Here is a 16021-nt window from a genome sequence, read left to right as displayed (position 1 = left end):
TCCAAATCTGATTGTGTGTACAGTATGTCAGATGCATTTTGGTAGTAAAAGTTTTTTAGTCTACATTAATTGTTTTATGCTCAAATCAGACAAAGCAGCCAGGGTTAGCTTAGCAACTGTTAAGATTTCAGTTCGCTTTGCAAATACACTTAACAGATATAAGTCATGTAACAATTACGTCATGTGCAATAATTATCAGACAAAGCAGTAACTAGTTTACAACTTTGATTTAATTCATTTATCCACCCATTTAAGATTGCAAATTTCAATTCATCACATCTACTGCCACAGGAAAAGCATGAATGCAAAATGAATAAAAGTACACATTTCTCATGACAAAACAAGACTTTATATACTCTGCTGGCAAATGCAGAACCAAATCTGGAGCCAATCCAAAAGGAAAAAAAAATGAAAGAAGAAAACATAAAAGCAAAGATATCCAAATACTGCTGTTCCAACAAATGTTCCCTATCTTTGATGTTACAACTAACATAGCAACATAAAACAATGGGTTTTGTTTTTCTTTTTTTGAAGAAACAATACATAAGGATCACATTGTTCAGATGACTTACAGTAAGTAAAGTAAGCAGTATATGCCATCAATAAACAAAATAAATAATATACAAAATAAAGATATAAAACATACAGACTGATAAAGCCATTGCAAGACAGGAAGTTCTTCAATCGTTGTCATAGATGGAATCTGAAAAGAAATTATATCATTGATTATAAATATTTGCCATAGAATAAACACCTTTTTTCAGCTCCTGAATGTGTCTTCACATCAACATAACAGTATAACCTCCTATAAACGATTAACTTCATCTCAGTATTTTGGACGGTGTTTAACTTCAAAACATACCATCTCCAATATCATCGTAGATATCAGCATCTCTGGAAACAATTCAAGAGAAAATGATCAATGTAGAACATCAGCATCACATCAACAGCATATCGTTTAGTCTCTCTGTCTCTCTGTATGTCTGTGTGTGTGTGTGTGTGTGTGTTTGTGTGTGTGTCTGTGTGTTGTACTTACTCCATGACAATGTGGCTGGTCAAAACATAGCCAACTGGAAAAGAATATGATAGTTTATTATTTTTCTTCATCTCAGGCAGATAGACCGACACACAGACGTACCGACGAAAAGAAAATATGTACGAAAAGACAGAGACAGATAGATGGATACATACATTGGCCCACATACATACATACATACTGTACATACATACATACATACATACATACTATACATACATACATGCATACATACTGTACATACATACATACATAGATACTCACACTTGCCCTCTTCATTCCGACAGACCAGTTTGTTGTCCACAGGTTTAACAATAACATCCAGTGTTTCCCCTGGTTTGATTGCCAAGTCTTTCCCACTCCACTTCTTACTAGTCAATGTGGGAATGATGGTCACCTGGTACAGCACCTGTATCTCCCCATCATACTGAAATTTATTTAAAAAAAAAAAAAAAAAAAAGACATAGTAACTAAAAAAGATTTTGACTATGAAGAAACAAAATTGCTTTGTCCTGTTCAGATGTTACAGAGAGCCAGTGTAATGCCAGGACCAGACTGTAGATGCACTTGTGTTGCTGTGCAGAGTTATACACAAGCATTCTGTGACCATATTGAGATGAAATGAAAATAGATTGTGACTATTGGTTGTTGTTACAACATAAACTTTTGTTAATTCATTGATTAAAAGTTCATCAGGTAGCAAAAACAGGGGATAACTACATTGGTTTTTAATTTATGCATGCATAGTCAACACATAAGTAGAAACACATACAATGCAAGCACACCAATGCCACCAAAAAATACCATCTGCTCTAGTCAGACAGTGTATTTGATTGAATTGATTATTTCTGTTTAAGATAAAGAAAACATTCAGCATGTGCAACAATTGGCCAAGATGCACCACTTGCTATCCCTTAACTTAAATGAGACCAAATATGGAAATTTTACCGTACTAACAGAGAGCAAAGTTCAAACAAAAATCACCAGAAATTTCTTTGGATGCAATGTCTAAAAAAAAAAAGGGGGAAGCATTCAAGATGTTCCCTCTAATCTGTGTGGCTAGTGTGGCTAATAATTTGTATTGACCAAATAATAAAATCTTGTCAGTCATCACTCATGGCTTGTTGCAGCTCACACAGGCAGGGATAATCCCAGTGGTTGTTAAATATGTAATGATTAGTTAACATTTTGATTTATCGATGTTGTAATTAATTTTGTCAGCTGTGCTATTGCTGAGAATAAGCCTCCAGTAATATGACTGCGTCATGACAATCACAGCTCTAGTTAAATCTAGGAATAAATTCAAATTACCAGATTTTGTGCATTACAGTCCTTTTACTGTGGAGTTTTATCAATATGGGCCTAAGTGTGATCCTGGCAGTTTGAGGCAGAGGACTGGATACATAAAGGATGTATAAAAAAAACAACAACAACAACAAACAAACATGATCACAGATTAGAGGGACAAACTTTAAACTTTCTCCTGAAGTCCTTCTCCTCTTTCTCAAACTTTTTCTGTTTCTTTGGATCGATGTCCTCATTCTTGGCTTTGGCTTTCATGTTTGAGAGGCTGAAGAGGGAAATAAAGATATTGTAGTGAGAAGGGGGATGCCAACAACTAAAAAAATCAAATTTATTCAGACTTGAGTAAAATGTTTAACCCAAAAGATGTCCTCTGACAGTTGGAATCATGAATCTACTGTACACAGTTGCTCATTGCACCAAGGTTGATTTGTTCTGAGGCTGTTTTCATGGTACCTGCTGACAGGAAGAGGAGGGTAGCTTTGAGAGTCAACATCATCATATATCTCCTCATCAATTACTGCTCCTGGGAGGGAACACACAAAGAAAGTCAGTGAGGTGATATTTTTTTAACTCTTAAGATTCCCTTTAAACCTGGCATTAACATCACATTTTCATCAAACATTAACATAAAAAAACACATATGGAAATGCAATCAACCAAAGCTTCTCCACAGGTGGTCAGGGACACATTTGACCAGATAAATTACAAGCTTGGATAGTAACATACTAGTCAAAAATGGATTGTGTGGGTACATGTGGGTGGGGAACAAGCAGGATGAGGTGTTTACTGTCAATTTTAATACTGTGAGAGGAAGAGACCCATTTTAATGTCAGGTGTGAATGTAATCCAGTTAAATTATATCTACACACAATACGGATACAAGACGTCTGATAATGCCAGGTGTAGAGGGGACCTTATTTACTCAGGCAAGTTAACACAATTTTATACAGCAATGGTAATAGTTGCAAGAGGGAGGGTTGGAGAGCAGTTGGGGGTTCAGTGCCTTGCTCAAGGGCACTTCAAAAGTAATTTAGGGCACCTCAGATTTCTCTAGCCTGTCTGGGGATTTGATTCATACCAGCAAGTGTGTGTATTTTTAAAGAAACAAAGAGAAAAGCCAAGGGAGGACAGATTCAAAGGTTCAACTTACTTCTGGTCTTTTTTCTAATAAACCTGTGTTCTTTTCATTAAAACGTCCACTCAAAACATTATAGTAGCATTATAAAAGTAAATGATACCTGAATTCCCCTCTGCAGTGAACTGGCTGGGTGGAGGCACTCTGACATGAACAAAGCATAAAGATTAAAATGTTACATAACACATTATTTATGCAATATCATTTGTTGAAGGTGGGTTAATGGCTTTGATGATTCAAATCAGTCAGCAGCACAAGTTCACAATTATATTCATAAATCATCACATATTTAATGAGTGCACTTAACTGTTAGCAAATAATTCCTTTTCTGATTTTCCGATTAAATCAACAGTCATACATCAATTAACAGACATGCAAATGACTTTTGATGATTAGTAAGTTGACTAAAAATCAGCAACATTGATTGTAATTCAACAACCAACCATTCAACACTGTAGTTAGATATCAGCCTGTTTGATTGGTCAGGGAGTGATCAATTTGCCAATTAAAGTCCTTCGAGGTTATTGAGAAAGGGGTGAAGTTGCCCAGATGCTGATTTGGGGTGAGAGAATGGAGTGGAGAAGTGACACCCTCAACATTAAAGGGCAACTTCATCCCAAAGCAATCGCTTGGTAAAGGTTGAAAGGTTAAGGATTAGAATAGTGGACAGTAGATCTCTGATCAGTCTTACTACTGAGTGTATTTTACTCATTAGTGCTGGCAGGAGGTTTCCTCCTCTCAAACATCCACAGGAAGCCACGGGACTTAGGAGTAGACTTGGGGTCCAGGGGACTAGAAGGGCTTCAGAGGGCCAATCAAGGATGAAAAGATTTGAATTTCTTTTTTTCTTTCCCTTTTGCATTTCTTCCTCTACACCTTTCTCCATTTCTGTCTCTCTCATTCATATACCAGTGTCATTTTCCTTTCCATGGTCTGTTGCATGTGAATATTTTGTCTTTCATCTCACACTACATCCATGTGTAATACAAATATATGATGTCATTCATATTATGTCCGTACCTGTACTGCAGCATCATCACCCTTGTAGGTCAGAATTATTATACTATTTCATCCATCATTCTTTCCATACATCCATATCATATCACATCCCCCTCTCCTGTATCTTCTGTTTCTACTTACTATTAAATCCTCCTAAGAAAAAAACAACAACATTCTATCTTCTTGCGACCAGCAGCTATTATAAATCACTCTGTAAGTTGGTTCCAAAAATGTCCATAAACTCTCCCAAAAATGAAAAGGGTGCCAGGGTGCATCACTTTGAGTTTTGGTTGGGAAAGTTTACTACACCAGAGAGCCCAGGTTCTAATCCTGAGTGAGTCAATTTACCACTACTATTTTTTTTTGCATGCCGGCTTCACCAAGAGCCAAGCGGGTCGCACTTTATCACTTGTTTCTTAAGGTCTCTAGCTCTTAGTACTTCACTATCATACAGGATTATTCTAGGGACACAGGGATATTTGTTACATCTGTTGTCAGGCTGCTGTGGCTTTGACCCACACACACATTAGTATTCAGTGCTGGTACTTTTGGTGATCTAGGAGTTTAAAGTCCCCATGAGATGAACTCCCATTACTTTTACTTCCTGGAAAACAGTGTATCTTTAATGGTGACCTCATGCTGCACCAGTAGGCGTAAATATAAATTCCAACCAATAAAACCTTCAGATTTTTGAACAATCCCACCCCTTGGCACCCCTCCCATCAAATCAAACTGCCTTTCTCTCCCAGACTGATATTCCATTGGTTTAGACTTTTGAATGATCCCTCACTGCATTATGTCAAGTAAAGATGCCACTTCATGGGGTCTTTAAGCTTATTCTAATGTTGGACTCATTTTAAGTCACTCTGGAAGAGAGCATCCGCTAAATTATGATGTACTGTAAATCCATCCATCCATTCATTGTAAATGTAAATCCATACTGTTCTCTATTCAGTCACACATGCGTTCTCACCTGACATCCAGGCTTGGATCAACAACATCATCATAGATCTCTCCGTCCTCATCGGGCGGCGGGGGCAGAACCACTACAGAACAACAACACAGAGGAAACTACAGCTACAACAGCTACAGATACAACACGCTGCCAAATTACAGTTAGAACATGATTGGCAATATTGTTCATCTCAGTAAAATTCTTTGGGTTGAAGTGAATGTAAAGAATGTTTACTTAGAAAGTCACTTCAAAGTTAAAACTATCATTGTATTAGGATTTGAAGCATACCTCCCGGTCCTTTGATCCCACTGCAGAGAGAAGAATTTGTGATATAAGTGTTAAAGGCTGCTTCATTTAGTAACAGTCCAGGTTATCTGTATTCTTAGAAACAAAATGAAATCAAGGCAGATTCTCTTTCATTGTAAGAAAATATTATTTCATATTCCTCATACCTGTTAAAGTTGTCTTGAGAGGCCGAATCTATGTCATCGTAGATGTCGGGTTCATAGTTCTGCTGGCTGGGAAGAGAAGCTCCCTGCTTCAAACTGTCGATGTCGATGTCCACGGAAGTAGTCTTCACATAGCCAACTGCAACAAACACAATCACACACCAACACACACACGTTACCATTCACATGCATGCAGGGGTTATTGTTTTCTTGTCAAACAGAAAATTCATGTATTGCTTATAATTGAGTCCCGGGTTTGCAGCTCAGCCAGAAAGTAAAAACAGGACAAAGCAGATGAGGAAGGAATGAATGGAGGAGGGAAAGGGGGGAGATGGAAGAAACTGATAAAGGAAAAGAGAATAGTTGATGAGAGAGGAGGAAAAAGATGAGACGATGCAGCAAGTTCATTCAGTGTTATAATAGGCGAAGGATAAACAATTGGGTTGAGGAATAGGGGGTGTAGTTATCAGCTATATCCTATATTTGCAGGTAGGACAGAAAGGACAGTGAGGAAGAAAAAAGGGAGATTACAGTAAAGATGTTGACGTAAGACAAAGAGAAGTGGGGAGAAACTGATGAATAAGAGAGCAGGGAGTGATGAGGGACCAACATGAGAACTTACAGGATCCGTCCTGTGTCCGTCCCAACCATTTGCCCTCTGGGTTGCCCTGGACTCGGAGGATGTCCACCCAGTCTCCCTGCTTCAGAGCCACGTCTGTCTTAGTGCTTCGGCTGTCCACACGAGCCTTCACTTTGTGGAGCACCTCCAGGGGGCCGACCAACTAACACACACACACACAGACACACAAATGTACACAACAACACGCACACCATGATGAAAATACATAGTTATCAAATAAGATTTCTTTCTAAAGTGCTTTTAACAAAACAGGTTTGTCACAAAGTCCTTTACAGAGCAACAAAGGACACAACTTCAGTTAAAAACAAAAGAACGCAGATAAACGCAACTCAGTCTTTGAGTAGGACACGTGTGTGTTTGTTTGCAGGTGTGTGTTTGCGTGTGTATGCACGTGTGTTTGCATGTGTGTGGATGTGCACGTGCACAGGGAAAATGGATATGAGAGAGCACTGGAAACAGAAAAGAGTTATATGTGTTTTCAGGGCCTCAGAACAAGTTTAGCTAACAGTTGCAGTCTTGTTCACTCACTTTGAATTTCTTTCTGGCATCTTGTTCTTTCTTCTCTCGTTCCTTCTGTTCCTTCCTCTCAGCTTCCAGACGTTTTTTCTCTTCCTTCTCCTCTTTCTCTCTCTTCTTTTCTTGTTCCTTTATGTCGGCCGCTCCCCTTTAGAGGGAGGGAGAGCATGAGACAGTGAGCAATACAGAGAGAGAGTATGTGTGTGTGTGAAAGGTTGATAGAAAACAGTGATAGATAAACACATGGACTTGCAAGATACAACTTGCTAGCAAGACAACAGTTACAAACCATTTTACAGTGTGTTGACAGTGGAAACAGTCTAAATACTGTCCAGATATCTAAATGTCAACATGGCTAATAGGCTACCAAAAATACAAAATGGATGCTTGGATTTGGTTCTCTGATGATCTAAAAATATAGGGTTTTGAGAGAAATCTATATGTGTGTACCCTGCCAGCCTACTATTTCCAATTTTGTTCTGCTTCTTTCATTTTCATCTATAGAGAGAAAGTGGAAGAGAGTGAGAATCAGTGAATTATTGCAATGCTGAAAAACAACCACCAGGGAGTGGTGTTGGTGAAGGTAGAGGCGCTGGTGGGAACAGCTGAATAGAGATTACAGTAAACCAATGCAGAAATTAATTGGTTGACTCCACAGCATGCCTTAAACAATTGCTTATAATGTAAGTGTCAGTGAAGGACATACTGTAGAGACTAAGTTAGACTAAGTTAGTGTATAGCAGGTTTCCTCTTTTCAGCGTTGGACTCAAATAGAGACTAAGCCTCGGACCAGGCTCATTACATAAATAAGCATATTACTACTTTATCCATAAACAGGCACATTATTCTGAATCCAAACCACACTTAAAGACAACTTAGTTCCAGTGTTTTGGAGCAGGTGTAGCATAGAAGGTAAAGGTAAAAGGTTTAGGTGGTATTGGTGGAAACTCTCTCACCATCGTTCATCAAGATCCTCATACATTTCACCGTCACTGTCAGGCTCTTCCTGGATTAGTGAAGACAGTAATAAAGGCATCAGTAAAAACTGGAATTAGTTTAATATGTAATAATGAACACTATATGATCTGACTATGATCTCATATATGATGTAATTTTTATATATTCTTTTCTTCATTTTCTCATATTTCTCTCATATATATACAGTATATAAATAATTTACCGCTATTACTGGATTACTGGTGCTACTTTCCACACCAACTTAATGTGGTAATCCAAACTTTTTTCATGCTCTTATCCAGGTACATCAATACTTAATATGTTCTGGTGTGGAATTGTCAGTTGAGTATGCTTACAATACCCACATTTGCTTGATTCTTATTTATATTTATATTCTATTTTTCATGGCTGTATGTTTTTACTGTATCCTGCTGCAATAACCTAGTTTCATCATTGCAATCATTAAACCTTGATCTTATCAAACTAAAGATTATCTTGACAGAACACACTGAAATTACAGATATTTAGAAATATCCATCCAAATGATGTGTGTGTGTGTGTGTGTGTGTGTGTGTGTGTGTGTGTGTGTGTGTGTGTGTGTGTGTATGTGTGTGTGTGTGTGTGTGTGTGTGTGTGTTGTGTGTGTTCAAGTGCCTGCATGCAAATCAGTATTTATGTGTGTAATTTAACAAGTCTCACCTTTGCCCTCTGACTCGGATGACCTGGAGAAGAGGGACACTGAATCATCATTACAAAAGAATCTGACTCATGTGCAATACTCATCCATCTGACTCACTTTATCTGCCTATTTTTCTGGATTATGTAAAACAAAAATAGGCCACTCAGTGGGTGAAAACTTACATAATGGACAGTATTCAAAACAAGACCTTAACCTTAACTACTCTATGCAAGTACTGACAAAAAACCTACATTTTAAGCAAAAAAGAGAGAGAGAAAGGGAGGGAGAAAGAGAGCGAGAGAGAGGCCGTTCCATGTCCTGTCTGAACAAGCCCTTAGTCAAACGTTTGCGTCAGTCAATATATACAAAGCAAAGGACATTCAAATAACCAACCCAAAGTAAAAAGTCATTTTAGCTTCATTTGGTATCAGTGACCAAAGCAGACTACTGGCCCAGCCATAATCTGCAGAGTAATGTGCTTTCTTCCTTATGTGTGTGTGTGTGTGTGTGTGTGTGTGTGTGTGTGTGTGTGCGTGCGACATCTAATATGCAAATAAGGTACACAGTTCTGCATTACACCTCTGTCTTCCTGTGATGGTAAAAAGCAGAAAACAGCCATTGCCTTGCTGCACGATAACCATGACAACCTTTATAAGCCCCATTACATTTTTAGGATAGGAGGAGTGTTACAGTACCTGTGGAGGGTGGCAGTGGGGGTGGAGGGCTGTTCATCAAACCAACATCATCATAGTTCTCATCCGGGTCTGGTTGGATTCTGAAAAACACAGCCGGGAAACGTTTAAAACAAATTTGTACAGAATGTGTTTGCATATAAGGAGGAATTCTGTTTCTGTGTGTGTGTGTGTGTGTGTGTGTGTCACTCACATGGCCCCCGGGTGTCGCGGGGGTAGACTAGGAGCTGGAGGGTTAGAGGGTGGGGTTAGGGTCACGTGGTTGCTATGGTTACTGGGGTGAGAGGCCAGGGGAGTTGGGACGATGGCCTTCTTCAAGGTGCCAGGACCTTGAACACAACAAACACATGGCATGAGAGCAGAGAAGTTAAGGTGTCTGTGCCCCTGTATGAGTGTCTTGTGTGTGTGAATATATGTCTGTGTGTGTGTGTATTCATTTTCTATGTCTAAAATAACACAAGACACAAAACGAAGACACTGTATCCGTGGTGTGTGGAGCTTGAGAGAAACCCCAGTTGAAAGCATTATAGACCAAAAACCTTCCAAATAATTATGTAAAGCAGGTTTTGAATAGCCGAGTGATCAATTATTTTTCATATTGTGCCCCAATTTTCCAATATTTGCCAGCTTTTTGGGGTGACTGTCAGCCAACAGTCATCCCTCACCTCCCTCAAACTGAAACTAAACTCAGATCAGATGTGTGTCTAAAAACGGAGCCTCTCACTAGAAACTATCCCTGTTTGGTGGAACTTACTTCCCCCTATGGTGAAACAAACTCAGCTGTCAGAGGGTACAGTTAGGGGGGAGAAACTGGACAGGGAACTTGGCCGGGGGAAATAGAGGAACCAAGTATGTTTCTGTGACTTTGGTTTTTCATCTGATCCTAATTACAGCAGCATCTGTAACTTGGACTAATTTTGTACAGAATGCCGCCTATCGAGACCACAGCATGCAAATCCAGATATACTGGTATTTTACAGGTATTTTGAATGATTCTGTCTGGATTCATAGTGGTATTGTGTGTGTGTGTGTGTGTGTGTGTGTGTGTGTGTGTGTGTGTGTGTGTGTGTGTGTGTGTGTGTGTATTTGTGAAATCATCCCATGGTGGGGTCGTCACCGACTAAGTAGCTATCATGTACGCACCATGAAGAAGTGTGATTACAGTAATTGAGAAAAAAACGTGTAGATTCCCATTAAATCCACGTATGCAATTGGTAAAACAAATATGAACTCTGATTTCACATTTATATTAGGTTGTCATTACTTAAGCCTTGTTGAGTTTTACATATTTTCCTGTCTCCGCTGATAACAGATTGTAAGAATTAATTAGCGCCAACAGGCATAAAGAGAAGCTCTACGCATCAACTGTAGGCTAAAAATTTCCACCACCATCACTGAAACCGCAGTAACTTGTGAAGCAGCCCGTTTTCACACTTCTCTCGTGTCTTCAGAGAAGCCGTTCTAAATAGTGTATATAGTGATAATAAAGGAAATACATTTGAAACAACAAAATAAGAGGAACCCTTTTCCCAGCTTGTCACGATCATTAACTGTTTACAACACTATATATCATTTCTACTTGACGACAGTGGAGGTTGACTGAGTTTAGAAAGATTGTAGGAACAAATATACTGACACCTGTACAATTGTGTATTCATTATATTTGGTAGGGCACACTGATCAAGAGTGGAGGTCCCAAAGATGTACCAAACTTTAATCAAATGCCTGGAAATCAAACTTTGTAAATACAGTACAGTGTGTGTCCAGATGTAGCTGAGTGGTTCCTGCCTGTGGAGACACATGTGTGTCCCTGCTGGCCCATGATCAAACCCCACCAGATTTTTCTCTCCTGTAACTTCCCTACTCTCCCTCCTCCTCTGCTTTCCAACTGTCTGAAATCCTGGAAGTGAGTAGACAGTTGTTCAACACATTGCCCTCTTTGTGCTTATGCTTATACTTATATACTTCTACTGAAAAGCAATTATACGGTTATTCAACTTTTTTGTTTAAATTCATTAATGATTACCTCCCTAATCATGGGGCAATGGTTTCATTTTGAAGTCTACACTTTTGGGATTATCCATCGGGCTTTTTGTCTACAACATTCCAGATGTCACAGGCCCATAAAGAGTAAGGGGTTTTGGTCAGAGTAGGTGAAAATAGGCACGTAAATGAGCAAAGGGCCACCTTGTCTATATTGTGCAGAGAATAAAAAAAAGCAATGAAGTTCATCTTTCTACTGAAGCAAAATAGGTTTTCTGGAGTTTAATAACGGCACTGAAATTGAGATCAAAAATATATTTAGGTTCAGGAATTCTGCGGGCCATTAGGGGTCAAACATATTTTGGTGGTGCCAATGGCCAGCCCAGGCAGATCCATATACAGGCAATCTTGTGATGTATTGCACCAGCATGACTAACAAAGTGATAATGCATTTGAGGGGCCCTTGTATCAATACTGATATTCACTGTCTCACTGGATTTAAGGTTAGATCTTCTCACAAACAGTACTTTGAATTATTTTAGGAGCGGAGGCTGAAGTCTAGGCAGGAGTTTTTAAAATAATCTTGTCGTTTCCACTGTGACACTGTCAACCCATTTGAACCAAAACAGATATTCTGTTTAAAATAATAATTTTCATTATTACTGTATTATGCCAGTAATTTGGCAAACAACTCACCATCATCAGAGGCCTCGGCACCTCGTTTGAAAGACTCCAGGTTGACTCTGGGGGGTCGGTTGGGCTTGGCTGGGGCAGGGCCCAAGGCCAAACTGTTGGGGAGGGGGTTGCGCTTTGGGCCCGAAGTGGCATCCCCACTAATGCTGTTGGTCTGAGCAGAGGGGCCTGGTGGCCTCCTCACAAAGCTAGGTTTCTTATTGGTTGGAGGCTTGAGTGGAGGGGTGGAGCTACTAGCACTGAGGGGCAGTTTGTTGGCCCCCTCTCCTTTCGAGCCACCATCTGATTGGTCAGTCTTGTCCTTGCTGAAGACATTCTGAGCAGTCCTGAAGTTGGACTGTTTAACGGCAGAGTTTGCTGTGTGTAAAGGTTTGTTTGCAGAATCCGTGTTAGCTCCTCTCAGTTCTTCATTCTGCCCCCGTAACTTTGCAACAGCGCTGCTTGGTTTTTGTTGTATTTTAGGTGGTGTGGAGCTAGAAATGGATGGTGCACCCCCACTGTCCTCCTTCACCCAGCTGGGCTTGGAGTTGGACGCGACCCCTGGAGATGGTTTAGGAAAGGCAGGCTTGGAGTCGGGCAGGGTGGAGCTGAGGGACGGCTTGTGAAGGGGAGGTTTATGTATCGGGCTTTTGGCTTCAGCATCCTGTGAAAGAGCTGGTTTGAATGGTAATTGCTGCTTATTAGCAATCAAAGGTTTGCTGTTGCCAGTGGTGTCTTCCTGGGCGTTTTCAAACCTGCTAGCCAGGGCTTTTGTTTTGGGTATCTCTCGTACCTCTGGAGCACTTTTGGTGGAGATGGTACTTTTCAGGAAAGCGGGTTTTGGGGCAATAGAGATAGCGCTTCCTGAGAGGCTCTCCGAGACAGGCTTCTTTGTGTGCAGGGGTGGGCCGGAGGATAAGGTGGGATGCAGGGCTGGTTTGGTGCGTACTGCAGGGGGAGAAACTTCCTCAGTGCCATTCGTCCCGCCAGTTTGGAAGCGAGCCATGATGGCCTTTACATCCGCTTTGTTGTCCTGGAAGGAATGAGACCGGACCAGAATCAGAATAAGAATCAGAATAAGAATCAGAATTCAGAACCAGAATTTAGAATTTAGAATATAGAATATAGAATTTAGAATATAGAATTTAGAATATAGAAAACTGATTCAAAATCTGAATCTGTGTACTACAAATTGATTCTGAAACAAAATTTAACACAAAATAAGAATATGATTAGGATGTGTTGTCAGTGTCAGAATCAAAAATGACTTCAATTTACAGGAATCCAAAAACAGATAGAAAATGTTGCCAAAAACAAAAGTGGAATAATAATAAATAACAACAACAAGAATCACAGTTCATAAGATTGACAGAGATGTCTTCTATCTTTCTAGACAGGTTCAAATATAAGCTACTGATTTCCAGATCAGAGATTTGACAAAAAAATCTCTAAACAAACAAGCAAAAACCAATATATCGATATAATGGATTACTCCATAACATTATGGTTATGGTGACCATTAATTCACCTGGCGAGAGAACCTGGTTGTGCGATTACTCAATAACAGCGTTGATGTAAATAGGAAATTTGTACAATGCATGGTGGACACCCCAAACAAACTGATGAAGAACAACAGAGGTGAAAATGTTGCTACAAACACTATGAGAGCATCATTCCAGTGTCTTTCCCTTTTGTGAAAGGAAATGTGACAAACAACAAATAAACTCTGGAATGAACTCTGAGTATACCTAACACTAAAAGCAACCAAAAGCAAAAGTCCTGCCATAAGAGCATCCCAGTTCATAGCGCACCCACCATCCCCTCTTACCAAAATAAAAGCCCTTTTGTCTGACATGCTAAGTCTTATTTGGACAACATAGCCTACTTAGATGAGAACCAGTACCACATTCCTGTATTTAATAACCTCACATTTGGTCTATCTGCTTTAATAAGCAGAGATTTTTGGAATTAACAACATAAATAAATAGCAAATGTTATATTTGAAAAGAAAAACAAATTTAGATTCTGTGTCCTTACAAGGGGAAAATATAAAAGCAAAATATAGCTGCTAGCAGCAATGAACAGGTTACCACAGCATGACAAAGAGTTCCTTAATTCCCCTGCAAGGCAATATGGGTATTAGAGCATTTATAATTATCACAACATAAGTTCAAATGGCTGTATTTTCTTCAAATCTCAACATATCAACATGACTTGTTAGATCCCTTTAAAATGATGTTTCTGACCAACCTGTTGAATTTTAAGTGGAATGATTATTATGTCATGATTTTACAGTCGGTTTAACTTTTTGTGGAAATAAAAAAAAAATTGATAGATTAATAACTTGGCCATTTTTGTACAGATCCATTAGCTTTTCGCAAATTAAGTAGGCTTACCCAATAACTGTTATTGCCATGTTTTGTGTCATTCTGACCTGCGGCTCATGAGACGAAGACGAAAAATCATTACCATGTCCAGATAGATATCGGTGCCAAGTTTCACATCTCAACTATTAATTGTGCAGCAGGACTGAGCCTAGGGCTTATTATAGCGCCCCCCATGGGCCAATCAGTACCATTCTTTTTGTCCTGGTTATGCGTCACCAAGAAGAAAGTTACCAATCTACGAGTTATTGGACTGCATAAATGAATAAATAAATGAATACATAAATAAATAATAGGAATCTCTAGAAACAAAATAGGTTGCCATCACCTAAAATTTGTCACTTTAATGGGAATTCTAATAGAATATATATTTTTTAATTTAATGCGAGAACGCTTACAGGTGACTCCTTTACTGCAGCCGTTAACTAATTAGTTCAGTCAGGAACGCTCTCATCATACAGTTAAACCATTATGTACAAATGGTTATACAGTTGTATTTGGCCCCAGCACGTTAAAGATTTGAGCGTAGTCATACCCCCCCCCCCAGAGCAGAGAAAGCAGCATAACCAGCAACAGCAGCATGTGGCAGGTAGGCGCCACAGAGAAGACTGATGGGTTGGCAGTTTAAATAGACCACTTTGTTGATCTGCCAAACATGATTGGTGTTTGTTTGGCTCAGCTGATGTGGCGCACATGACTTGCCTGTCCTGCCTGAACTAACGCTTCATATAAGTTCCTTGTGAGCATTTGAAGGAAACAGGTAACATGAAGGGCCTATTATTTTTCAGACCACCAGCTGACGTCAGTTGCATCCACCTCCTGGCTTATCGGCGTTATAAGCGCATTTAGCATTTAGCATATATTTCCCTCATGCAAATGCTCCAGCCTGAGTAAACAAGATGTGTTTTTGTCGTGTTTATTGTAGTAGAGGAGGGGGACTAGTGTGCTACTTATATGACCAAGGAGAGAGAGAAAACTCATTGGTGCCTTGCTAATATCTAGCTGGCATATTCACGGTACACCTGTTTTGGAGTTTAATAAACCTTTGCAGCAATAAGCCTTTTATAGTTAAATGGCTTTACTACCCTAAAACACGATACCGTTGATTTGTATGACATGAGAGGGACTACTACCAGAAAGGGAAGCTGTCCCAGGCTCTGAGCACCCAGAGGTGTGCAGAAAGATCCAATATGGGGTTTGGAGTGTGTGGAGTTTTTTCATAAGCCTGAAGTTGCATCCACAAGTTTTGTCCTGAGCTGTGTGAATACTTACAGGTAAATGGGCCATATAGTAGACTGACTAAGTTGCAGCAGCAGCCACACCCAGTTTAATGAGTCTGGTTTGAGTGGAGTTAGAGACACTGCAGCAACCCCATAGCAGGAAGTAGAGATAAGAGCGAAAGGACACAGCCACTGCCGTTCCTACAACAGAGCAGTAAGCAAAGGAAAACTATACAGCATGGGAAAGTACACCAGTGAAGCTGAATGGCTAAACGTCAGTCATGTATCACACAGAAACTAGGATATCTATAGACATAATCTTTTCAACACAGTAACACTTACACAACATGCACTTGCCAGTAAAGCATAAAAAAGGAACTACCTTAATGTAATTAAGTC

At 39.6% G+C, this 16021-nt stretch overlaps 1 protein-coding gene across 2 annotated transcripts in view; it reads right to left on the bottom strand.

The window, feature by feature from the left end:
• Positions 1–248: 248 nt before the first annotated feature.
• fyb1b (FYN binding protein 1 b) overlaps positions 249–16021 on the bottom strand; it is an 18404-nt gene continuing 2631 nt past the window's right edge. The window contains exons 2-19 of one of the 2 annotated variants that reach the window (XM_071530317.1): positions 12043–13051; positions 9557–9692; positions 9367–9446; positions 8692–8714; positions 7992–8041; positions 7048–7183; positions 6502–6661; positions 5883–6018; positions 5719–5738; positions 5449–5521; positions 4185–4277; positions 3580–3620; positions 2795–2864; positions 2507–2606; positions 1301–1463; positions 1037–1070; positions 863–894; positions 249–703 (exon numbers count right to left, since the gene is read on the bottom strand). In XM_071530317.1, coding sequence (XP_071386418.1) covers positions 681–703; positions 863–894; positions 1037–1070; positions 1301–1463; positions 2507–2606; positions 2795–2864; positions 3580–3620; positions 4185–4277; positions 5449–5521; positions 5719–5738; positions 5883–6018; positions 6502–6661; positions 7048–7183; positions 7992–8041; positions 8692–8714; positions 9367–9446; positions 9557–9692; positions 12043–13051 — 2379 coding nt within the window. In that variant the 3' untranslated portion in view covers positions 249–680. The remainder of the gene's footprint in view (positions 704–862; positions 895–1036; positions 1071–1300; positions 1464–2506; positions 2607–2794; positions 2865–3579; positions 3621–4184; positions 4278–5448; positions 5522–5718; positions 5739–5882; positions 6019–6501; positions 6662–7047; positions 7184–7991; positions 8042–8691; positions 8715–9366; positions 9447–9556; positions 9693–12042; positions 13052–16021) is intronic. The other variant, XM_071530318.1, reaches the window with a different exon arrangement.

This window comes from Centroberyx affinis, unplaced genomic scaffold, assembly GCF_046629955.1.
Source record: "Centroberyx affinis isolate AG114_WGS23_722 - 3 ecotype Tasmania unplaced genomic scaffold, CSIRO-AGI_Caff_v1 ptg000131l_1, whole genome shotgun sequence".
Taxonomy (NCBI): domain Eukaryota; kingdom Metazoa; phylum Chordata; class Actinopteri; order Beryciformes; family Berycidae; genus Centroberyx; species Centroberyx affinis.
This window is presented reverse-complemented; position numbering and strand designations above follow the sequence as displayed.